The sequence below is a fragment of the Macaca mulatta genome, chromosome 1, assembly GCF_049350105.2.
Source record: "Macaca mulatta isolate MMU2019108-1 chromosome 1, T2T-MMU8v2.0, whole genome shotgun sequence".
Lineage (NCBI taxonomy): Eukaryota > Metazoa > Chordata > Mammalia > Primates > Cercopithecidae > Macaca > Macaca mulatta.
In genome coordinates this window covers 121238243-121265327 of record NC_133406.1, presented here as the reverse complement: position 1 = coordinate 121265327, position 27085 = coordinate 121238243, and the positions used below count along the sequence as shown (strand labels likewise).

At 38.5% G+C, this 27085-nt stretch overlaps 1 protein-coding gene and 1 long non-coding RNA gene across 9 annotated transcripts in view; one reads left to right on the top strand and one right to left on the bottom strand.

Annotated features, from left to right (window-relative positions):
* Positions 1 to 27085, bottom strand: part of WARS2 (tryptophanyl tRNA synthetase 2, mitochondrial) — a 112946-nt gene that overhangs the window by 24134 nt on the left and 61727 nt on the right. For 4 of the 8 annotated variants that reach the window (XM_077987345.1, XM_077987346.1, XM_028829827.2 and 1 more), the window contains one exon: positions 21231 to 21488. The exons of 1 other annotated variant lie outside the window; for it this stretch is intronic. In XM_077987345.1, the coding sequence (XP_077843471.1) occupies positions 21231 to 21296 (66 nt within the window). In that variant the 5' untranslated portion in view covers positions 21297 to 21488. Of the gene's footprint in view, positions 1 to 21230; positions 21489 to 22965; positions 23189 to 27085 lie in introns of those variants that run through there. 3 more of the 8 variants (XM_028829826.2, XM_028829836.2, XM_077987353.1) reach the window with 3 other exon arrangements.
* LOC107000434 (uncharacterized) lies at positions 23093 to 26514 on the top strand. Its single transcript, XR_001447557.3, has 2 exons — positions 23093 to 23978; positions 24363 to 26514. It is a non-coding gene; the product is annotated as an uncharacterized LOC107000434 (long non-coding RNA).

The following is a 27085-nucleotide window of genomic DNA, read 5'->3' as shown; positions in this document are numbered from 1 at the left end:
TAGGGAAATGCAAATAAAAACCATAATGTGATATTACCTCATATCCACTAGGATGGTTGATATATATATATATATACACACACACACACACACACACACACATATATATAAAGCTCCCAGAAAATAGTAAGTGTGGTGACGATATGGAGTAACTAGAACTCTTGTACACTGTTGATTGGAATGTAAAATGGTGCAGCTGCTATGGAAAATAGCATAGTGATCCCTCAGAAAATTAAAAATAGAATTACCATATGATTCAGCAGTTCCGTTTCTCGTATATATACATAAGAATTGAAAGCAGGGTCTCAAAGAATATTTGTACACTCATGCCCGTAACGGCATCATTCACAATAGCTGAAAGATGAAAGCAGCCCAAATGTCCATTATAAGATGACTAGATAAATGAAATGTGACAAAAACATACGATGTAACATCATTCAGCCTTATAAAGTAAGAAAATTCTGACACATGCTACAATATGAGTGAACCTGGAGGACATTATACTAAATGAAATAAGCCAGCCACAAAAAGACCAATATTGTATGATTTATCTGTATGAGGTATACATTTGAGTAGTCAAACTTATAGAAACAAAAGGTAAAGTGGGAGTTGCCAGGAACTGGGCGGAGAAAGAGGGGAATGAGTTATTGTTTAATGGGTATAGAATTTTCAGTTTTGCAAGATGAAAAAGTTCTGGAGATTGGTTGTTCAACAATGTGAATATACATTACAGAACTATATACTTATAAATGGTTAAGATGATAAATTTAATGTGTGTTTTATAAATTTCAAAAATTTTTAAAAAGCTATGTAAAAATATAGATGAAACATATTTCTCAAGTTGGAAAAAATGGCAAATTTCATGTTATGTGACTTTTGTTTCAACAAATTGTTTTTAAAAGTCAGATGGAAGGGCTGGTTTGAGGCAAAAAAGAAAGGTCCGGTTTCAGATACGCTGAACTTGAGACTTTGAAGATAGTCACATAGAGATGTCTAGAAGATAGCTGGAAATACAAATCTACAATTAGAGAGAAACAAAATGGCTGAAAAAAATCTGAGAGGTGGCCGGGCATGGTGGCTCACGCCTGTAATCCCAGCACTTCAGGAAACCAAGGCAGGTGGACTATTTGAGGTCAGGAGTTCAAGACCAGCCTGGCCAGCATGGCAAAACCCCATCTCTACTGAAAATACAAAATAGCTAGTCAGGCATGGTGGTACAAAAAGGTTAGCTGGACATGGTGGCACGCACCTATAGTCCCAGCTACTTGGGAGGCTGAGGCACAAGAGTCACTTGAACCCAGGAGGCGGAGGTCGTAGTGAGTCGAGATCATGCCACTGTAGTCCAGCCTCCGCAATAGAGGGAGATTCTGTTCCCCTCTCCCCCCCCCAAAAAAAAAAGCAGAGAAGAAAGGCAAGAAAGGCAAGAAAAACAGGAAGGAAGGAAGGAAGGAAGGAAGGAAGGAAGGAAGGAAGGAAGGAAGGAAGGAAGGAAGGAAGGAAGGAAGGGAGGGAAGAAGGGAGGAAGGGAGGAAGGGAGGAAGGGAGGGAGGGAGGGAGGGAGAGAGGGAGAGAGGGAGAAAGGGAGAAGAAGAAGGAGGAGGAGGAGGAGGCGGGGGAGGGAGGGAGGGAGGAAGGAAGGAAGAAAGGAAAGAAGGAAGGAAGGAAGGAAGGAAGGAAGGAAGGAAGGAAGGAAGGAAGGAAGGAAGGAAGGAAGGAAAATCTGAAAGGAGAAAGAAAATCTGAAAGGAAATAGCTGACAGTTATGGATTGGAGGAGAATTTTGGGGGATTAAAGAAAAGCAGTTGATAACTAAAACAAAGGAACTATCAGTATAGGGAACATGATACATCAACAAATCAAATAATTAGTTTGCGGAATAAACCTCTGAGCAGGCTGTTTCTTGGCTGCATTGTGAATCCATGATTCAAAGATCAGATGAAAATCTCATACTGTAACTTTTTTTTTTTTTTTTTTTTTTTTTTTTGAGACGGGTCTCTCTCTCTCTGTTTCTCTGTTGCCCAGGCTGGAGTGCAGTGGTGTGACCTCGGCTCACTGCAGCCTGGACCTCCCAGGCTCAAGCGATTCTCCTGCCTCAGCCCCACCAAGTAGCTGGGATTATAGGCAAGTGCCACCACGCCTGGTTAAGTTTTTTTTTTTTTTTGTAATTTTAATACAGACAGGGTTTTGCCATGTAGCCCAGGCTGGTCTTGAACTCCTGAGCTCAAGTGATCTGCCTGCCTTGGCCTCCCAAAGTGCTGGGATTACAGGCATGAGCCACCACGCCTCGCTCATACCAATTTTTTAGCTGCACTAAACTACCTGCAGTGTTCCCTACACTACACAGTTCCATGGGCTTTCCTTCTTTCTTTTGGTTCATATAACAACATCCTACAAGCCTATTCATTTAAACATTATATATTTTTAGTATATATTTAGTCCATATATATAGTCTATATATTTGTAGACTTAAGACTATAGACTATATATATATTATATATAGACTAAATATATATATTTATATATAGTAAATCAAGCCTAGTGAGGCATACTTTATAAACAATAAGATGCACTCGTTTTAGCTGTTCAGTTCAATGAATTCTGACAAATCTATACACATGTGTAACCAACACACCAATCAAGATACAGAAAAATTTCAATTCCCCCGAAAAAGATCTCTCATGTCCCTTTGTACCCTTTGCTCTTGGAAACCACTGATCAGTTTTGTTACTGTGGATTGGTTTGGCTTATTCTATATCACTTAAATGAAATTATATAACATAAACCCTTATGCTTGGCTTTAATACTCAGCATGTTTTGTACAAGTCTTTTTGTAGATTATTGGTAAAGTCTTTTGGGTAAATACCTAGGAGTAGAATTGCTGGGTCATGTGGTAAGTATACGTTTAACTTTGACAAACTGTTCTCTAAGGTAGATTTATCATTTTATAGTGTTACTAGCAATGTAAAATATAGTGGTACTAGCAATGTTATTAGCAATGTAAAATCCCAGTTTCTCAGCATACTTTATCAAAGCATAGTATTAACAGTATTTTTAAGTTTGGTCATCCAAGTGGGTGAACTGGTATCTTACTATGGTTTTTTTTCTGATGACTATGATGTTGAACTTTTCATGTGCTTATTAGCCATTTGTTACTATTATTATTATTATTTTTGAGATGGAGTCTTGCACTGTCACCCAGGCTGGAGTCAGTGGCACGATCTCGGCTAACTGAAACCTCCGCCTCCTGGGCTCAAGTGATTCTCCTGCCTCAGCCTCCCGAGTAGCTGGGACTACAGTGTGCACCACCAAGTCCGGTTAAATTTTGTGTTTTTAGTAGAGACACGGTTTCACCATATTGGTCAGGCTGGTCTTGAACTCCTGACCTCATGATCCACCTGCCTCGGCCTCCCAAAGTGCTGGGATTACAGGCGTGAGCCACTGTGCCATTTGTTATCTTTGTTTGTGAAATGTCTACTCAAATATAGTGAATATTTAAAATATTAGCATGGCTGGGCACGGTGCCTCATGCCTGTAATCCCAGCAGTTTGGGAGGCTGAGGCAGGAGGATCACTTGAGGTCAGAAGTTCAAGACCAGCCTGGTCAACATGGTGAAACCCTATCTCTACTAACAATACAAAAATTAGCCAGGCATGGTTGTGGGCGCCTGTAACCCCAGTTACTCTGGAGGCCGAGGCAGGAGGATTGTTTGAACTCGGGAGGCGGAGGTTTCAGTGAGCCGAAATCCCGCCACTGTTCTCCAGCCTGGATGCAGAGCAAGACTCCATCTCAGAAAAAAAAAGAAAAAAGAAAAAAAATTAGTTTCTCTCCTTATTACTGAGATAAGAGTTTTTTATACAGCTGGATAAAAGCCTTGCCAGATATATGTACTGTGAATATTTGCTCCCACTTTATGGGTTACCTTTTCATTTTCTTAATGGCGTTTTTGAAGAACAGAGGCTTTATCTTTTGATGAAACTAAATGTTATCAATAGTTTCTCTTATATTAAGTGATTTTGTGTACTATTAAGAAATCTTGGCCTATTCTCAAGGCCTGGAAAATTTTCCCCATATTTTCTTTCAGAAGTTTCATAGCTTTAGATTTTACATTTAAGTCTATGGTGGTTTTAAGTTGATCTTTTTTGCAAATGCTATGAGCTGAGAGTCAAGGTTCATGTTCTCCCTCACATGGACATCTAGTTGGAGACCTAACGTCCTTTGCTGAAAAACTATCTTTTCCCCACTGAACTGCTTTGAACCCTTCATTGAAAATATTTGACCATATATATGTGGGTCTACTTCTTGATTCCCTATTTCTTTTCAGTGACCTGTAAGTCTATTCTTATGTCCATACCACACTCTCAATTATTATAGCTGTATAGTAAGCTTCAAAAGGCAGTATAAGTCCTCTAGTTGTGTTTTCTTTTTCAAAGTTGTTTTGAGTATTCTAAGTACTTTGCATGGTCTTATACATTTCAGATTCAGTGTGTCAGTTTATATAAAAATATATGTTGAAATTTTCATTGCGATTGTGAGGAGTCTGTAGATCAATATAAAAAAAATAGAGAAAAGTCTTTCACATGTGCACAAAAGGCAGATAAAAGTATGCCCTCTGTAGTACTGTTTGCAGTAACAAAAAGCTGGAAAGAAAATCCAAATATCCTTTGCCAGGAAAATCGATAAACTGTGAAGGAGGCAGACAATGGAATACTATACAGCAGTCAAACTAAATAAATCCCAAGCATGTAACACTGTACACAAAAAATAGATGCAAGAGGATATGGGCAGCATGATACCATTCACATAGTTTTAAAATATGCAAAACAAATAATATAGATTGTTAATGGCTATATTATATGCAACAAATAGAAACACATTTGTGGGAATCATGAATATCAAATCAATATAATACCTCTGGGAAGGCACAGAGGAAAACGGCATTAGAGCTAAGCAGAAAAGTTTCTATTATACTTGTAATGTTTAATGTGTAAAAAACAAAAACCACATGAAGCAAGTATGCCAAAAGGTAAGCAATTCAAAAGGCAGCCATTCATCTTCATACTTTTATGAATGTTTGAAATATTTCTTAAAAAGTCCTCAAAAAACCTTAGACAACAAACTCTTCTGAAAATACTTTATTATTGAAGATAAAAAGAGGCATTGTCATTAACTTTATCTCCATCTTCTAATCCCACTCTACCCTTATATAAATCCTTCTCAGTATCAAGGAGCCTAGGGTGGGAGCATTGTGTATAGTGGAGGAGGGTGATAGAAAGTTAACATTTGCTAGACAAAATATATTATCTTATTTAAATTGCTATTATAGACATTAAAAATGGGGTTCAGAGAGCTTGAGCCACTTGCCCATAGTCTCACAACCAAAAAGAAGTGACAGTAAGATTCAAGCTGAGTATATCTGGCTTCAAAGCCTGTATTTTTTTTTTTTCCCACTATTGTTTTGACAGCAAGAAAAGAACTCTTCTTGAAGGTGTAATTAACCTATCACCTGTTCCTATGTCCGGCACAGAAGTAACACAGGTACTGCAACTTGTTCATCATGTCACAGAGGAGTATAGATCCAGGCAAGGAAGTGGTATTATTGGAAACTGTGGAGAAGGAAATACATGCAGAGTCTGATTATATAATAGTTTTCCAAACTTATTATTTATACCATGGGCCATTTAGATTCTTATCTCCCCCTAGGAACTTTGGAGGTGATGCCAATTTTACAAATATATTCTCCAAGTCCACGAATCTATGCAGACACTTGCTCCCTTTCCATTGTGAGCTGAAAGAGCACCTGATGTTGGCAGCAAACAACTTTGAGAGTTTAACAAATATAAATACACTCAAATATGTTTCCTAAATTACCAGAATAAAGGGAAGCACGAGACTCTCTGTCCAGTTTAAGGCCTTGGTTTTATACCTCTAAGACAAGGGACAATTGGTGAGGTATAACTTTTATTTATGTACAGTAAGCCAAGATTTATGTAGTCAGTTACTTTGGCCATCATTCAGAAACCAATTCCTCTATCGTCTCTCTTCTTTTATCATTATTGATTTTTGTTTCTTGGGAAACAACATAACTCTAATTAAAGAATGAGCCCACATTCCAGAGATGCAAATCCCCCTCTCCTCCCTCACTTTTCCTTCGTCTCTTTGGACCCTCATAACACAATTATCTGGTGGCCCCAACTGTCCTTTTCTCCTTGCCTTGGCAGAAATCCAGTGCCTAGAGCTAGGTCCTCCACTTTTATCTTCCATCTGCAGAGTAACAGTGAACGATGTAGAGGCCTGTACCACAGGCAGCTGTAGGACTCAGATTGGATCTACACTCAGGCCTGCTGGTTTGCTAGAAATAAAAGACCATTGACTCTGGCGTAGGGATGGAAACCTCTGCCAAACACACACATAGGCATGATCCCCTTCCCACGACGTGTCTCTCTCTCTCTCTCTCTGTCACACACACACACACACACACACACACACACACACACACACACCTTTGAGCAGAGAGGGTCTATAAAATTCCGCACATATGGTGAACATATTTTAGGGGAAGCACATGACTAGAGGCCAGTGGGAGAGAAAGAAAAAGAAAATAATGAGAAAAATCTTCAGTAAGTCTGAATTGTTCCAGTCAGACTGCTGGGAAAGAATGCAAAGGATTGGAGATGAAAATTACTGGTAAAAGTCAACATTGTAACATAGCTAAATCCTTTCCCTATTTCAAGCCATTATTAGAACTTTTTCTGATGTTCAACAATAGCACACAGAAAAATAGCCTTTATAATTTAGCTGTAAGTAATTGGCTTAACACAATGAATATAGCTGAAGAAAGCACATCATAAAATAATACTTTTCTCTAACTCATAATTTCAAAACTTCTTAATTTTACTTGTAAATAATTGTGTGATGGGGAGGCGGGTATAACTAATGTAACTGGAATTGGCTCCCAAAACATTAAATAAAATTGTTTTCTAAATTCTTATCCTTTCTGTTACATATTTAATGATCAATTAAATACTTAAGTACACTATAAACCTACCAGTATAAAGGAACTAGCAAAAAGCCTTTTAAAAATGTAGATAAATAATATCTAATTTATCTGTTTTGTAATTTAAGGACTGATTTATCAAATCTTCTCAAAATTAAACCAGAAGAAAGTATTTTGGCTTCAGCTTTAAAGGGTCATTGGTAGAAGTTAATCAGATCATCCAAACACAAAATAAACTGATAACAAAAGGTCTGCATAACTTAGTGGTGTAGTAGAAGAAACACTGGTCTAGTGTACTCTGGGGCTTCATTTTTTAAGGGATTTCTAGCTAAGCTGGGTTTAGATTTTTACCTGAGGGCAGGAGAGAGATGCTGATGTATTTTTAGTAGAAAGGTGACTATGGCTGCCTGGTGGGGAATGAACTGCCAAACCATAAAGCTAGGGCAGGAGTGAAAGGGTAATTTAATTGTTCAGGTAAGAAATAATGAGGGCCTTGAGGTCAGCTCCAACTCCCCACTTCCCCTCTACCAGCATCTCCAGAGGCAGAGACATGAGGGCTGGAGTAGGGTGCGTAGGCAGGGGGCAGAACACGATTCCCGCCTCATGAGTACATCTTCCATAAGTGGTGCTTTAGGGGAAAACTGTAAAAGCCCTGGCTTTGCCACCTACGAGCTGGGTGACCTTAGGCAGCTAATGAAAAAGTTCTATATGCTGAGTATTTACTAAGTACCAGATACTGCTCAAAGATCTTTTTTTTTTTTTTTTTTTTTTGAGACGGAGTCTTGCTCTGTCGCCCAGGCTGGAGTGCAGTGGCCGGATCTCAGCTCACTGCAAGCTCCGCCTCCCGGGTTTACGCCATTCTCCTGCCTCAGCCTCCCGAGTAGCTGGGACTACAGGCGCCCGCCACCTCGCCCGGCTAGTTTTTTGTATTTTTTAGTAGAGACGGGGTTTCACCTTGTTAGCCAGGATGGTCTTGATCTCCTGACCTCGTGATCCGCCCGTCTCGGCCTCCTAAAGTGCTGGGATTACAGGCTTGAGCCACCGCGCCCGGCCTCAAAGATCATTTTAAGTACATTTGCAATTTACTTAATCTCTTCATGCCTTAATTTATTCATTAGTGAAAGATAACAGTAATATCTAATTCCTGTGACTGTTTTGATGATTAAGAGAGAAGTCATATACATGAAATGGCTTGGTAAACTAACACATTGTGGTTTTCTTTTTTGAGACAAGTTCTTGCTCTGTCGCCCAGGCTGGAGGGCAGTGGCATGATCTCCGCTCACTTCCACCTCTGCCTCCTGGGTTCACGCAATTCTCCTGCTTCAGCCTCCCTCCTGAGTAGCTGGGAGCACAGGCATGCGATGCCACGCCTGGCTAATTTTTGTATTCTTTGTAGAGACAGGGTTTCGCCTTGTTACCCAGGCTGATCTGGAGCTCCTGACCTCAAGTGATCTACCTGCCTCAGCCTCCCAAAGTGCTGGTATTACAGGTGTGAGCCACCATGTCCAGCCAGCCTTACACATTTAAAAATAGTTTTCTGGCCAGGCACAGTGGCTCACACCTGTACTCCCAGTACTTTGGGAGGCTGTGACAAGAGGACTGCTTGAGGAGCCCAGGAGTTTGGGGATGCAGTGAGCTATCACTCCACCACTGCACTCCAACCTGGGTGAGAGAGTGAGACACTATCGTAAATAAATAGTCTCCTAATAAGCATGTTTTTTAAAAATAGATCTGAAAATATTATTTTCTTTTCAGCAGCCCCTCTATTGGAGACTACACAGATTGATCACCTCACACTTGTTAGAATGACTATTATTAAAAAGATAACAAGCCAGGTGTGGTGGCTCATGCCTATAATCCCAGTGCTTTGGGAGGCTAAAGTGGGCAGATCACTTGAGGTCAGGAGTTTGAGACCAGCCTGGCCAAATGGTGAAACCCTGTCTCTACTAAAAATACAAAAATTAGCCGAGCTTGGTGGCAGGTGCCTGTAATCCCAACTATTTGGGAGGCTGAGGCAGGAGAACTGCTTGAACCCAGGAGGCAGAGGTTGTAGTGAGCCGAGATCGTGCCACTGACAAAACGAGATTCCATCTCAAAAAAACAAACAAACAAACAAAAAACAAGATAACAAGTGTTGGCAAAGATGTGGCAAAAAGGGAACCCATGCACACTGTTGGTGAGAAAGTTAGTACAGCCATTATGGAAAACAGTATGGTGGTTCCTCAAAAAAATTAAAAACAGAACTACCATATAAATCAGCAATCCCTCTAATGGGTATATATACAAAGGAAAGAAAATCAGTATGTCAAAGAGACATCTGTACTCTCATGTTTATTGCAGCACTATTCATAATAGCCAAAATATGGAATCAACCTAAGTGTCCATCAACAGATGAACCGAAAAAGAAAATACAGTATATACACACAATGGAATACTATTCAGCCTTAAAAAAGGAAATCCTGTCAGTTATGACAACATGGATGAACCCAGAGGGCATTTTGTTAAGTGAAATAAGCCAGGCACAGAAAGACAAACACTGCATAAGCTCACTGATATGTGAAATCTAAAAAAATCGAGCTCATAGAAGCAGAGTAGAATGGGGCAAGAGGAAATGGGAAGATGTTGGTCAAAGGACACAAAATTTCAGTTAGACAAGAGGAATAAGTTCAAGAGATCTCTGGTACAACATGGTGACCATAGTTAATAATAACGTATTGTATATCTGAAAATCACTTAAAGATAGGTATGTGAGGTAATAGATATGTTATATACCTTGATTTTGCCATTTTGCAATGTATACATCTTTCAAAGCATCATGTTGTACACCATAAATATATGCAATTTTTATTTGTCAATTTAAAATAAAGAAAAGGGGGGCGGAGCAAGATGGCTGAATAGGAACAGCTCCAGTCTCCACCTCCCAGCGCGAGTGACACAGAAGACCGGTGATTTCTGCATTTTCAACTGAGGTACTGGGTTCATCTCACTGGGGAGTGCCGGACGATCGGTGCTGGTCAGCTGCTGCAGCCCGACCAGCGAGAGCTGAAGCAGGGCGAGGCATTGCCTCACCTGGGAAGCGCAAGGGGGAAGGGAATCCCTTTTCCTAGCCAGGGGAACTGAGACACACAACACCTGGAAAATCGGGTAACTCCCACCCCAATACTGTGCTTTAAGCAAACAGGCACACCAGGAGATCATATCCCACACTTGGCCGGGAGGGTCCCACACCACGGAGCCTCCCTCATTGCTAGCACAGCAGTCTGTGATCTACCAGCAAGGCAGCAGCCAGGCTGGGGGAGGGGCGCCCGCCATTGCTGAGGCTTAAGTAGGTAAACAAAGCTGCTGGGAAGCTCGAACTGGGTGGAGCTCACAGCAGCTCAAGGAAACCTGCCTGTCTCTGTAGACTCCACCTCTGGGGACAGGGCAATAACAAACGCAGCCGAAACCTCTGCAGATGCAAACGACTCTGTCTGACAGCTTTGAAGAGAGCAGTGGATCTCCCAACACGGAGGTTGAGATCTGAGAAGGGACAGACTCCCTGCTCAAGTGGGTCCCTGACCCCTGAGTAGCCTAACTGGGAGACATCCCCCACTAGGGGCAGTCTGACACCCCACACCTCACAGGGTGAAGTACACCCCTGAGAGGAAGCTTCCAAAGCAAGAATCAGACAGGTACACTCGCTGTTCAGAAATATTCTATCTTCTGCAGCCTCTGCTGCTGATACCCAGGCAAACAGGGTCTGGAGTGGACCTCAAGCAATCTCCAACAGACCTACAGCTGAGGGTCCTGACTGTTAGAAGGAAAACTATCAAACAGGAAGGACACCTACACCAAAACCCCATCAGTACATCACCATCATCAAAGACCAGAGGCAGATAAAACCACAAAGATGGGGAAAAAGCAGGGCAGAAAAGCTGGAAATTCCAAAAATAAGAGCGCATCTCCCCCGGCAAAGGAGCGCAGCTCATCGCCAGCAATGGATCAAAGCTGGACGGAGAATGACTTTGACGAGATGAGAGAAGAAGGCTTCAGTCCATCAAATTTCTCAGAGCTAAAGGAGGAATTACGTACCCAGCGCAAAGACACTAAAAATCTTGAAAAAAAAAGTGGAAGAATTGATGGCTAGAGTAATTAATGCAGAGAAGGTCATAAACGAAATGAAAGAGATGAAAACCATGACACGAGAAATACGTGACAAATGCACAAGCTTCAGTAACCGACTCAATCAACTGGAAGAAAGAGTATCTGCGATTGAGGATCAAATGAATGAAATGAAGCGAGAAGAGAAACCAAAAGAAAAAAGAAGAAAAAGAAATGAACAAAGCCTGCAAGAAGTATGGGATTATGTAAAGAGACCAAATCTACGTCTGATTGGGGTGCCTGAAAGTGAGGGGGAAAATGGAACCAAGTTGGAAAACACTCTTCAGGATATCATCCAGGAGAACTTCCCCAACCTAGTAGGGCAGGCCAACATTCAAATCCAGGAAATACAGAGAACGCCACAAAGATACTCCTCGAGAAGAGCAACTCCAAGACACATAATTGCCAGATTCACAAAAGTTGAAATGAACGAAAAAATCTTAAGGGCAGCCAGAGAGAAAGGTCGGGTTACCCACAAAGGGAAGCCCATCAGACTAACAGCAGATCTCTCGGCAGAAACTCTCCAAGCCAGAAGAGAGTGGGGGCCAATATTCAACATTCTTAAAGAAAAGAATTTTAAACCCAGAATTTCATATCCAGCCAAACTAAGTTTCATAAGTGAAGGAGAAATAAAATCCTTTACAGATAAGCAAATGCTTAGAGATTTTGTCACCACTAGGCCTGCCTTACAAGAGACCCTGAAGGAAGCACTAAACATGGAAAGGAACAACCTGTACCAGCCATTGCAAAAACATGCCAAAATGTAAAGACCATCGAGGCTAGGAAGAAACTGCACCAACTAACGAGCAAAATAACCAGTTAATATCATAATGGCAGGATCAAGTTCACACATAACAATCTTAACCTTAAATGTAAATGGACTAAATCCTCCAATTAAAAGACACAGACTGGAAAACTGGATAAAGAGTCAAGACCCATCAGTCTGCTGTATTCAGGAGACCCATCTCACACGCAGAGACATACATAGGCTCAAAATAAAGGGATGGAGGAAGATTTACCAAGCAAATGGAGAACAAAAAAAAGCAGGGGTTGCAATACTAGTCTCTGATAAAACAGACTTTAAACCATCAAAGATCAAAAGAGACAAAGAAGGCCATTACATAATGGTAAAGGGATCAATTCAACAGGAAGAGCTAACTATCCTAAATATATATGCACCCAATACAGGAGCACCCAGATTCATAAAGCAAGTCCTTAGAGACTTACAAAGAGACTTAGACTCCCATACAATAATAATGGGAGACTTCAACACTCCACTGTCAACATTAGACAGATCAACGAGACAGAAAGTTAACAAGGATATCCAGGAATTGAACTCATCTCTGCAGCAAGCAGACCTAATAGACATCTATAGAACTCTCCACCCCAAATCAACAGAATATACATTCTTCTCAGCACCACATCGTACTTACTCCAAAATTGACCACGTAATTGGAAGTAAAGCACTCCTCAGCAAATGTACAAGAACAGAAATTATAACAAACTGTCTCTCAGACCACAGTGCAATCAAACTAGAACTCAGGACTAAGAAACTCAATCAAAACCGCTCAACTACATGGAAGCTGAACAACCTGCTCCTGAATGACTACTGGGTACATAACAAAATGAAGGCAGAAATAAAGATGTTCTTTGAAACCAATGAGAACAAAGATACAACATACCAGAATCTCTGGGACACATTTAAAGCAGTGTGTAGAGGGAAATTTATAGCACTAAATGCCCACAAGAGAAAGCAGGAAAGATCTAAAATTGAAACTCTAACATCGCAATTAAAAGAACTAGAGAAGCAAGAGCAAACACATTCGAAAGCTAGCAGAAGGCTAGAAATAACTAAGATCAGAGCAGAACTGAAGGAGATAGAGACACAAAAAACTCTCCAAAAAATCAATGAATCCAGGAGTTGGTTTTTTGAAAAGATCAACAAAATTGACAGACCACTAGCAAGACTAATAAAGAAGAAAAGAGAGAAGAATCAAATCGACACAATTAAAAATGATAAAGGGGATATCACCACCAACCCCACAGAAATACAAACTACCATCAGAGAATACTATAAACACCTCTACGCAAATAAACTGGAAAATCTAGAAGAAATGGATAATTTCCTGGACACTTACACTCTTCCAAGACCAAACCAGGAAGCAGTTGAATCCCTGAATAGACCAATAGCAGGCTCTGAAATTGAGGCAATAATTAATAGCCTACCAACCAAAAAAAGTCCAGGACCAGATGGATTCACAGCTGAATTCTACCAGAGGTACAAGGAGGAGTTGGTACCATTCCTTCTGAAACTATTCCAATCAATAGAAAAAGAGGGAATCCTCCCTAACTCATTTTATGAGGCCAACATCATCCTGATACCAAAGCCTGGCAGAGACACAACAAAAAAAGAGAATTTTAGACCAATATCCCTGATGAACATCGATGCAAAAATCCTCAATAAAATACTGGCAAACCGGATTCAGCAACACATCAAAAAGCTTATCCACCATGATCAAGTGGGCTTCATCCCTGGGATGCAAGGCTGGTTCAACATTCGCAAATCAATAAACATAATCCAGCATATAAACAGAACCAAAGACAAGAACCACATGATTATCTCAATAGATGCAGAAAAGGCTTTTGACAAAATTCAACAGCCCTTCATGCTAAAAACGCTCAATAAATTCGGTATTGATGGAACGTACCTCAAAATAATAAGAGCTATTTATGACAAACCCACAGCCAATATCATAGTGAATGGGCAAAAACTGGAAGCATTCCCTTTGAAAACTGGCACAAGACAGGGATGCCCTCTCTCACCACTCCTATTCAGCATAGTGTTGGAAGTTCTGGCTAGGGCAATCAGGCAAGAGAAAGAAATCAAGGGTATTCAGTTAGGAAAAGAAGAAGTCAAATTGTCCCTGTTTGCAGATGACATGATTGTATATTTAGAAAACCCCATTGTCTCAGCCCAAAATCTCCTTAAGCTGATAAGCAACTTCAGCAAAGTCTCAGGATACAAAATTAATGTGCAAAAATCAGAAGCATTCTTATACACCAGTAACAGACAAACAGAGAGCCAAATCAGGAATGAACTTCCATTCACAATTGCTTCAAAGAGAATAAAATACCTAGGAATCCAACTGACAAGGGATGTAAAGGACCTCTTCAAGGAGAACTACAAACCACTGCTCAGTGAAATAAAAGAGGACACAAACAAATGGAAGAACATACCATGCTCATGGATAGGAAGAATCAATATCGTGAAAATGGCCATACTGCCCAAGGTAATTTATAGATTCAATGCCATCCCCATCAAGCTACCAATGAGTTTCTTCACAGAATTGGAAAAAACTGCTTTAAAGTTCATATGGAACCAAAAAAGAGCCCGCATCTCCAAGACAATTCTAAGTCAAAAGAACAAAGCTGGAGGCATCACGCTACCTGACTTCAAACTATCCTACAAGTCTACAGTAACCAAAACAGCATGGTACTGGTACCAAAACAGAGATATAGACCAATGGAACAGAACAGAGTCCTCAGAAATAATACCACACATCTACAGCCATCTGATCTTTGACAAACCTGAGAGAAACAAGAAATGGGGAAAGGATTCCCTATTTAATAAATGGTGCTGGGAAAATTGGCTAGCCATGAGTAGAAAGCTGAAACTGGATCCTTTCCTTACTCCTTATACGAAAATTAATTCAAGATGGATTAGAGACTTAAATGTTAGACCTAATACCATAAAAATCCTAGAGGAAAACCTAGGTAGTACCATTCAGGACATAGGCATGGGCAAAGACTTCATGTCTAAAACACCAAAAGCAACGGCAGCAAAAGCCAAAATTGACAAATGGGATCTCATTAAACTAAAGAGCTTCTGCACAGCAAAAGAAACTACCATCAGAGTGAACAGGCAACCTACAGAATGGGAGAAAATTTTTGCAATCTACTCATCTGACAAAGGGCTAATATCCAGAACCTACAAAGAACTCAAACAAATTTACAAGAAAAAAACAAACAACCCCATCAAAAAGTGGGCAAAGGATATGAACAGACATTTCTCAAAAGAAGACATTCATACAGCCAACAGACACATGAAAAAATGCTCATCATCACTGGCCATCAGAGAAATGCAAATCAAAACCACAATGAGATACCATCTCACACCAGTTAGAATGGCGATCATTAAAAAGTCAGGAAACAACAGGTGCTGGAGAGGATGTGGAGAAATAGGAACACTTTTACACTGTTGGTGGGATTGTAAACTAGTTCAACCATTATGGAAAACAGTATGGCGATTCCTCAAGGATCTAGAACTAGATGTACCATATGACCCAGCCATCCCATTACTGGGTATATACCCAAAGGATTATAAATCATGCTGCTATAAAGACACATGCACACATATGTTTATTGCGGCACTATTCACAATAGCAAAGACTTGGAATCAACCCAAATGTCCATCAGTGACAGATTGGATTAAGAAAATGTGGCACATATACACCATGGAATACTATGCAGCCATCAAAAAGGATGAGTTTGTGTCCTTTGTAGGGACATGGATGCAGCTGGAAACCATCATTCTTAGCAAACTATCACAAGAACAGAAAACCAAACACCGCATGTTCTCACTCATAGGTGGGAACTGAACAATGAGATCACTTGGACTCAGGAAGGGGAACATCACACACAGAGGCCTATCATGGGGAGGGGGGAGGGGGGAGGGATTGCATTGGGAGTTATACCTGATGTAAATGACAAGTTGATGGGTGCAGCACACCAACATGGCACAAGTATACATATGTAACAAACCTGCACGTTATGCACATGTACCCTACAACTTAAAGTATAATAATAATAAATAAATTAAAAAAAAAAAAAAGAAATAAAAAAATGTGAAAGAGAGATTACGAAGAATCCCAGGAACCTAGCTGAGCACAGTGGCTCATGTCTGTAATCCCAACACTTTTGGAGGCTGAGGCAGGAGAAGACTTGCTTCAGCCCAGGAGTTGGAGACCAGCCTGGTCTCCAAAACCTACGTTCTCTCCAAAAAAAAAAAAAAAAAAAAAAAAAAAAAAAAAAAAAAAGAATTCCAGGAATCCAGTCAGAAATCTACCATTGGGATCCCTGAGCCACTATTGAAGTGATGATATTGATGAATTGACAGATCATGTGCATTACCTCACCTTACCCCTTTGGATGACTTAACAGAGGCACTTTCTCTAGAGATATTGAGAACTGACCAGGATTGCTGAATCTCTTTCCTTCATAGGGAGTTTTAAAGAACAGAACCTTTCCAGTTTTGTCACCTTCACATCCCTGCTTCCTACTCAAACAGATGTTGGTGAAGACCTAAATGTCTTTCAGCCAGTGCTATTACTACTGTTGCTACAGACACCCCTCAAGAAACCTTCTGTGTGGTGGGTCATATACCTTTAGCACTCTTATTCTGTTCAAGGCATCTATTAATTTTCCTTGTATCTTTCTTATATTTTGAATAATTTATCCTGGGCTTTAGCTTTTATGTGCTCTATCTCAGATTCTTTTTGTCATGCAAAGATAAAATGCTTACATTTTTCCTACCCTGAATTAATAGATCTGGCTACTTGGCTATAAAGCATATTCAGTTTTCTATCTGGAAAAAAAAAAATAATAATAAAATAAAATAAAGAAAAAAGAAAAAATTCTTCCTAGCATTGCCTGTTAAAAAGAAGAAAATGAAAAAGAAAAAAAGACAGTTATTGATTATTGATTTTTGTATTACAAAACCTAAGTCATCGCCATGATGATTTTTCACCTACTAGAACTCTGTAAATAATGGGGTCATGTGGCTAAGATAAGAACTGTTTCCAGAAGACTGGTTGATTCACTTATACTTCTACCTGAAAAATGGTTCTAAGAAGCAAAAGCCAATACATGCCTTCATGGCTGTAAAGATAAGGCATGAGGAGGACCTTTCCATCAGCATCCATGAACAAACTGAAGCATTATGGCCACTCTAATGGAGCTGATGTCTAATGGTCATTTCTAGGTAATCCATGGGCAGTAGATAAGCACAGCTTCTACTCAAATTAATGAAAATGGTGATGAGCAACTATGTGGGACAGTAGTTTATAGTCACTAACCATCAGCTAACACAGATTAGTGTAAAGAGAAAGCAACTAAAAAACTAAGATTTTGAAGTTCAAAAGAACTAACTTTATAGAAAACAAAAGAAAACTTGATCAATACATCAAAGGTGAGAAAAAAAGTAGAAGCATAAAAAATCAAAGTTTTAATTATTTTTAAGCACAGGACTAACTTTACAGGAAATAAAGTGTGATGAACAAATCAAAAGGCATAAAGAAAAGAGACTTAAGATCCATAACCAAATATAATATGTGAACCTTGGTAGATCTTCACTCAAACAAGCCTACTATAAAATACATTTTTGGGAGAGTCAGGGTAATTTGGGTTTTAGATGATAATACGGAATGATCATTGTTAGGTGTCATACAGTATTATGGTAATGTAAGAAAATTTCCTGGATTTATAGTGGCACGCTAAAATATTTAGGAATTGGAATGCCATGATGTGCAGTATCTGCTTTGAAATACTTCAACAAAGAAAATAACATCGACTAGGCACAGTGGCTCATTCCTATAATCCCAACACTTTGGAAGGCCAAGTTGGGAGGATCACTTGAGCCCAGGAGTTTGATTCCAGCCTGGGCAACGTTGTGAGACCCATTTCTCAAAGAAAAAAAAAAAAAAAAAAAGCCAGGTATGATGGAATACACCTGAAGTCTCAGCTGTTACTCAGGAGGCTAATGTAGGAGGATGTTGAGCCCAGGAGTTTGAAGCTGCAGTGAGCTATGATCACACCACTGCACTCCAGGCTGGGCAACAGAGCAAGACCCTATCTCTCTTTCAAAAAAGAAAAGAAAAAAAAGAAAAGAAAGTAACATCAGTGAGATAAATAACAAAATGTTAACAAGAGATGGGGTACAGTATATTATTCTCTCTACTGTTATAAATTGTTAAAAACATTTTTAAATTAAATTACATTTTTTTAAAAAGGGGTAAAGAAAGCCTGATAAACTATCCCATCCATCCATCCATCCATCCATCCATCGAGTTGTAATGAGGTTGGTTGCCTGAGTCAAAGAATGAAATGGCTAAGAACCAAGTTTATCTTAGGTTACAAAGACACCTGAGGAAATTTTTCATATTGCCTTTGTGAGACAAATTGTATAATGTAGGCAAGATGAGTGCCTCCCTTAAATTTTGCTGGCAAACTATGAAAATTCTCCACAATGGAGCTGAAGTGAGGGATGGCAAAGAGGCGAATTATTAAACAGCTTTACAACTGCATTAAAGCTATAAGGAGAAGACAGGCACACACCAGTCAACTCTGCCCCTTCCACTCTCCGACCTAGACCCAATGAGCTCATTAGGTTCCATTTTAAGAGAAGGTGAATTTTGTCCCTCCTTTATGGGGAAGTCTTTACAAAGTCTCCCATATAGTGGGTTACTTTTTCAATTGCTATTTTGAACAACAAAGTACCACATGGAAGAAAATATCTCAATTATTGCAAATTTTAGATGCTTATGAAGGTCACTGCTAAAATCCTTTACAAAGTAGAAAAAAATTATAATATGGTAATCATTCCTGAGAGATTGAGTTCAAAGTGCAAATATAGGATGTAGTTGTAAATAAGTCTTTAATATTAAAGACCATTTTAAAAAGCAATCTGGCAAGTGGTTACTTTGTGGAGATTAGACATTCATCCACAAGAAGTATGGAAATAGGTACTTGTGGCTGGGAATATAATTTTTAGAAATAGTATCTGATAAGGATCAAAAGCCAGCTTGTATTAAAAACAGCTTAGATGAAGTGAAGATGATGTGCTTTGCAAAATGCATTAGGTGACTCAAAAAGTGGCTCTACTGATGAACAGCTCTCCAACGCTGGCAATGGATGTGAAGCTTGAGGCACGTTCTTTTCAGAAAGAAGATGAGAGTGCTTTTGAGAGAGGATGACCAAGAAGGCGAGAGACCTTGGGATAGCTAGTTTGTAGAAGGAAAGACCTATACGGTAAGGACCTACAGAGTAAGATACAAATGGTACATAATAAATGTCTTTCCAAGTATTTGAAGAGCAGTTGTGTGGAAGCAGAGTTGATTTATTGTGTTTTTTACCGAGCAGAAATTAAATGAACGAATGGAAATTATATGGAGGTAGATATTCAGTCAATAAAAGCAAGTATTTTATAGTAACTGGATTTGTCCAACACTGAATTTGAAAAGTCATGTGCAAGTAAAGCCTTCCTGACCAACTATAAGGAATGGAGTTGCAGTAAATTGCCTTTATGGTCCTTTTAATGATCAGATTCTATTATTTTATCAAATTATCTCCAAGCTGGCAACAAAGTTGATAACTGCATTTATTTTTTAAACATAGAGTTGGCCCTCTGAATTTGTGTGTTCTGCATCCATGGACTCAACCAAACAGCAGATTGAAAATATTAGGAAAAAACAACAAATAAAAAATAACACCACCACTATATATACACTATGGAATACTACACAATCATAACAAGGAATGAAATCATGTCTTTTGCAGCAACATGGAGGACAACATGAAATAGAGGCCATTACCCTAAGTGAAATCATTCAGAAACAGAAAAACAAATACTGCATGTTCTCACTTATAAGTGGGAACTAAACAATAGGTACACATGGACATACAGAGCGACTCCAAAAGTGGGGAAGAGGATGTTGGTTGAAAAATCACCTATTGAGTACAATGTTCACTATTCGGGTGACAGGGACACTAAAAGCTCAGACTTCACCACTACACAACATATTCATGTGACAAAACTGCACATATACCCTCCTAATCTCTAAAAATTTAAAAAATTTATATATATATATGAAATTAATGTGTATTTAGGCATCAAAAAATAACAATACCACAATAGAAAAGTAATACAAATTAAAAAACAATACAGTATAACAACTATTTGCAGAGCATTTATATTGTATTAGGTTATTACAAGTAATGTAGAGATGGTTTAAAGTATACGAGAGAATATGTGTAGGTTATATGCAAATATGATTCCATTTTATATAAGGAACTTGAGCATCTGCAGATTTTGGTAGCTTTGGTGGTCCTGGAACCAACACTCTTTGGATGCCAAGGGATCATTATACTCTTTTCATTTATCACATATTTTTTAACAGTCTGCTCTGTAAGAATCGTTACATTAAGTTTTATGTATAACAAAACATATATAAAAATAATGATAGAAATGTACAATCAAAGAAGGTTACATATATGCACGCATGTTAACATATACCATAGCATGTATAACATACCATTCCTTGGCTGGGCTTTGTCCTAAGGTTAAAGCAGATACATAATGAAGGCACGATCTAGTTAGAATTTTTATCTTTTTCTAGGGTGTATCTTGATTGCCTTGTCTCTAGACCAGACTATCTGCCTGTCCAAGAATAAACTGATTCATCCATAGTGAAGATATGAGTCAAATATTTTGGCTTTACTATGAAGCCTTTCTTGGCCTAGACACAAGACACTGAAACTTTGTCTTCCAATTTCCCAACTTGTGCTATCAAATCTTCTCAAAAACAAAGAATGAACAGTGGGAATTATCCAACAGACCTTCCAAATACAACATCTAATAAAGCAACATTGGAATTACATAAAACTATTGGTCACTAATTTCTATCCCTGATCACAAGGAGATTAGTCAACAATACAAAGTAATCAGTTTGAAAGCAACCCAGCATAGCAAAACAACTCCAGGGCTAGAAGTACTCATGAAACACAACTCTTTGGTATATGAAGCATCATAAACTTACCAAATACAGTAGAGGAAAAGCTGAAAAATACTCTTACAATATAATGATAGTTAATGATATAAACACAAGTAAAACATTAAGCTGAAAAAAAAAATCACATTTGAAAAAGTCACCTTCAAACACTTTTTAAAAATCACAAGCAGGGGCTGTGTGAACCATTCAACATTTTTTCCTCAAATAATCTGCAAATAAAAGTTTTCTCAGTTCTAATCTGAGAAGCTGACCTGAGATTGTTGGAAAAGGATGCTTTTTTCCGGGTTTATGCCACAGGCAAGAAGAACAGCAGTCATGTCCAGGATGCTCTGCCGAAGGACAGCTGGGTCTTGGGGGACAGTAATGGAGTGTAGGTCAACAATGCTGTATAATACAGAGTCATATTCATCCTGTAACCTCACCCAGTTCTCAATGGCTCCCAGGTAATTGCCCAGGTGGAGGATTCCTGTAGGTTGAATGCCAGAAAATATTCGCTTCTTGCTGTCTTTCTGGAACAAAGGAAAACAAACATATTTGCTTTTGAGGCAGAATCCCATGAATCCTATGCCCATGTTATCATAGCTATGGGAGCTAGTTATATTTTTGTAAACTACAATCTGACAGTCATCATCATCCATCTATTTTGGGCCTACTCTGTAAATCACTATGCTAGGTGCTACTAGGGACAAAAAAAAAATAGATATTAAAAATGTTTTTGCACTCAAACGTGTACAAATATAAAGACACATAAGAAAAGATTTGCAGCTGGGTGTGGTGGCTCATGCCTGTAATCCCAGCACTTTGGGAGGCCAAGGAGGGTGGATCACCTGAGGTCAGGAGTTTGGAACCAGCCTGGCCAACATGGTGAAACCCGGTCTCTACTAAAAATACAAAAATTACCTGAGCGTGGTGGTGCGCCTATAATCCCAGCTACTTGGGAGGCTGAGGTGGGAGAATTTTAAACCCGGGAGGTGGAGGCTGCAGTGAACCAAGATCATGCCATTGCACTTTAGCCTAGGCAACAGAGCGAGACCCCGTCTCAAAAAAAAAAACAAAAAACAAAAAACAAAAGGAAAGAAAGAAAAAAAAGGAAAAGATCTGCATCCCCAAGAGAATGTGATGTAATAGGAGATAGACGATATTGTTTATGAAAAGGCAAGTAAAGGTATAACATGGTAACATAATCATGACCAGTTTGGAATGATACAGAATAGGGTTCAGAGAGGAATTCCCAAGAGGAAAAGGTAACTGAGGTTTGGTGGTCAATGAGGAGGCCTTCAGACATAGAATCAAATTTCACTGGAGATTAAAGGGGCCTCGAGAGTTTTTCATGTGATTTAATTTCTTTTGCAGCTAAGGAAATGAAGGCCTTAGCATTAGTGCTAAAGGCTACTGCTATTGCCTTAAGATTTTTGTTTATATTTTTGATATCATAATTTAGTGTATGAGATCTTGGGCTAGAAATTAGAAAATATATACTCTATTTCTAATATTACTTCTTAATAAGGTTATTTAAATTTTCTATGCCTTGGTTTCCTTTTACTTTTAATAAAATCATATTTGGGTTTTCAATTCTTCAAAAGGAAATTTTAATTCTATATAATTATTTAAATTATAAAAAACATTTGCACCCTGGTCATATTTTCCCTTTGGTTTGTACTTCCTAATGCTGAAGTTATAATAGGAAAATGAAAAGAAAAAAAACGCAATACAAACTAAAAAAAATTGCTATTTTTCCCCTGAATTATTTTGTAATACATTCCATCGTGAAAAACCAAAAATGAGTATGTATCAGTAATATGCTGTAACTAAAAGGCCCTGAGAAAATAAAATGCATCATTATCATTTTTAACCACCACGAAAACAAAAAAACAAAAGCAGCAATAATTTACTGAACTACTATGTTGCAAGCATTTATGCCCAGTGCTTTACATATATTAATGCATTTAATCCTTATAATACCTAATATGGTAGGTATATTATTACCTCCAGTTTATAGATGAGAGACATGAGGCTCACAGATTTCATTAGCTTGCCCATGGTCACACAGCTAGTAAGTGGTGGAGTTGAAGTTTCAAGCCATATATCACTGACTTCAAAGCCCATGTACGTTCTCTCTACTAGCTACTATGCTTTGCTTAGCTACCATCTATTAAGATGTTATCATATTCATTGTATTAATTTTGCAATTTTTCAGTCAGTTTAAAAATCTGCAAAATAAAATTACGGGGACAAAAAAGACCATTATTATACAGGTATCTTAGTGAGCCAAGATTCTCTAGTGTATATAGCTAGGAGCAGAATTGCTGAGTCATAAGGTATGTATATGTATCTTCAACTGTAGTACTTCAATGTGGTGAACTATTCCTAAGTATGTAACATTATACACTTTCTACCAAGTTCCTGTTGTTCCATATCCTCATCAACACTTGGTATTAGCAATCTTTTTATTTTTAGCTAATCTGATGGAAATGAGGTAGAATCTCATTATGGTTTAATTCTCTTTGATTATTAAAGAAGTTGGGGAATCTTTTTATGATTACTAGCTATTTTTACCTCCTCTTCTATGAAAAGCCTATTTAAATTATTTTGCCTGTTTTTCTCAGATTGGATTGTCTTTTATTGATTTAAGAATCTGTACATATTCTAGATGCTAATATTCTTCAATTACATGTAGAGCAAATATTGTCTTATTGTATGGCTGTCTTCTCTTTATCTTATCTTTTGATAAAGACAAGTACTTAATTTTATGAATCAAATACATAACTTCTGATAACAGGTTATTGTATCATAGAAGAAATATTTCAATACCCTACAGTTATGAAGGTGCACGTGTGTGTGTGGGGGGGGGGGTGTGTGTGCATATACGGCTATATACATATAGCTAGACACATACACATGCATATATACAATGTGTGTGTGTGTGCGCCTTAAAGTTTTATCTTTACTCTTCACATTTAGGTCTGTATCCATCTGGAGTTTTTTGCATATGGTGTGAGGTAAGCATCTAATTTCTTCTTTTTTTCCTATATGAATATCTGATTATTCTAGCACCATTTATTGAAAAGACTGTCTCTTCCCACTGCTTTGAAATGCCATCGCCATCATAAATCAAGGATCCCTGTAAGAAGAATCTGGAAAGGGTCTGGTCTTTCAATTCTGACTCATTAGTCTATCTGTCTGTAACTGTGTCAGTATCACATTGCTTTTTAAAAATACATCTTGGGACCTACTAAAGCAAGGCTTTCCACCTTCTTTTTCTTCAAGAGTACTTTATTCATCCTTGGCCCTTTATATGTATCAATATATTTTAGAATCATCTTGTCAAGTCCCAAGAGGGAAAAAATAAAAAATCCTTTTCATTTTTTTCTTCTTCTTTTTAGATCAGATTAGAAGCTGCAAGTGTTGGTTGACGTTGCTGACTGGGATCACACTGCATCTAAAGATTGTTTCGGGGAGAACTGACATCTTTATAATATTAAGTCCTCCAATCCAGGAAGCCACAAGCCATGTGAAGTCTTTTTTATACCTAATGCTAGCTCCTGAGAGCTAATCTACTTTTGATATGTGAGTGCCAAGGCTACTTAAATTTGGCACTACCTTTTCCCCAAGTATTCCAAATCCTACAAGTACAGTCTATTTTCCTCTCAACTCCTAAGATGGCAGCCCTAAAACAGAATGCTACATCATAGTTCCATGGTCCAGAATTGTGCTTGATCCAAGAACTCAGGAGGAGACCCAAATGATTTCTGGCTTTGAGGATATGAAAAATATCCTTCAGGTAATTGAGAACAAACATAATCTTACACTCAAAATCACAAACACACACATAAAAGGCTTTCAAGTGATGAAATCCCCAGATCATAATCTAGAAACAGTATTTTAAAAATAATTCCTACTTGAGAATTGAGACAGAGAGAGAAGTTAGCATAGAATGAGTACCTATTATTGAGGCTTCCTCCAGGACCTAGGGACCTTAACCAGCTTTGGATTCCTGATATGGGAATAAGCAAAGGAATTTTCAGTGCAGTAAGAAATGATTAATGGGCTTTAGGGACTGATTGATGAAGGGAGAAAGCAAAGCAGAAAAACAAACTCTGAAGTTAATAAATGGAAAGGAAAAAAATACCATCCTGAAACACTTGACCTAGGAAGATAAGGGACTGTTTATGGTAATGTAAAGGATTATAAAGACTAAGAATTTTAAGCTGAAAAAAATAGGAATATTTTCACATATATTTCTCCATCTTCAAACTCAGAAATTATTCCCCAGGAGAAATCGAGAAAACAAATCTTTGAGAAAACTAGAAGAGAAAAGCACTAGAGAAGAGACTGTGGGAAAAAAGTATCGTGACCAGTGGGAATGGGCTAGAAATGATCTAATACATCTTTTTCATTCTCTAGTTCCCTCTATACATTAGCGCAGAGGGAATGATATTATCAAGCAACGAGACTAACAAGAAGTGTTTTGTTCAATTTTCAAGGCACTATTAAAAAATACAGCCTCTAAATGGGAACTGGATACCTGGTCTTAAAAATATACAGAGTGTCCTGCTCTTCTGCAGTGAGTTTATGTTCCCGTCTGTTCCCTCTGCAAGAGTCAGCAGGCGGCCTGACGGCATGGCAGGGGAGACATGCTGGGTACCATGAAATCACGGGGTTGGAATGTGGAGTTTGGGTGGTGGGAGGATGGAGGTTCTGTGTTCAAAAGCACTAGAGTTAGAAAAGAATGAAAACGAAAGGAGCTTGGGCTTCCCATGGGTTTGGACAGGAGACAAACCTCAAAGAAAACAGCTTCTAGCCTAGCCCACAGGCATTCATTCAAGGGGAAGCCTGGAGCATCAACCTATGATTCCATCACAGTATGCAGAGGATTAAAAAAGAAGCACATTAGAAAGTAGGTCTTCATTTCATTTCAGGCATATTTCCTTGGTAAATGCCACTTCCAGCCTATACATTTATTGACTCATTTTTATAACAGAACCAGCAGTACCATATCCCTGAGGAGCTTCAGCTCTGGGATTTGATATATACCAGAAGAGACAGTGGGTATTCAAATCAAAAGTAGAGCATACCTATCATTTTGACAGACATAGCTGAAACTATTCCTGTTGTAAGGTACTGAGCACATCCAAAATGTGTAATTTCCTTAATTTTCTTACTGTACTCAAAAGCAATTTAAAAATCCCAAGTTATTAATTATGGCAAAAGAATTTTTGTGATTAGGAGAGCTTCTGTCTTTAATTTCAAGTGGATAAGATACATCTAAAGAAGGCTGCCTACTAGCTTTGAAACACTTTCAGCTTCAGTACAGTGGTGAGAAAGACTTCAGCTAAAGATTTCAAGACTCTTCTTACAAAGTCCTGCTTGTATCCAGCTGTAACACCAATTGTTCATTGATCACATTTGTTTTAACTACGGTCAAAGGTAAACCACAAACTTGGCTCAACGGCCACACTATGTCTTATTGGTTACATAAATGGCATTTTATCACAGATTACAATAAAAAAGTATTCAATAACATTACCCAGCTAATTGGGATGAAAAGTCTATTTATTCTTCTATTGTCTATTTATTCTTCTATTGTCTATTTATTTCTATAAGTCTATTTATTCTTCTAATTGTATATAAATTTAAAAATACTGTTTAAAGCTCTCACTCCTTAGCTCTGTTAGTGCTTCTCAATTCTATCATTTACATCGCTCTACTATTTCAATCCTAAGTTCCTGAAATTATCTTCAACATTTTCTTGAAAATGCCTCTACTGGCAGTTAAGGATTGAAGAGCTGAAACAGAGAAGACCAGGCGTGACACTGGCTGGGAGGAGCCAGGTGCTCCTCTGAAGGTTTGGCAATGCCTCAGCATTGTTCTCTATAGTCAGCTCTTTCCTCCAAAAAGCACTGGAGAGTCCTGGTCTGTCAAGAAATGCTCACTCAGCACCAAGAAAAATGGGTTCATTTCTGCTTAGAACTAAAACCAGATGCTCAGACCTGGGAATCAATAGAGTAAATATTAATTCAGTATAAGAGAAAGAAGGTCCTATATCACCTCCAAGTAAGAAGAAATATCTAGGCCAACAAGTAAAACTGAAGGAAAATTATTTTTT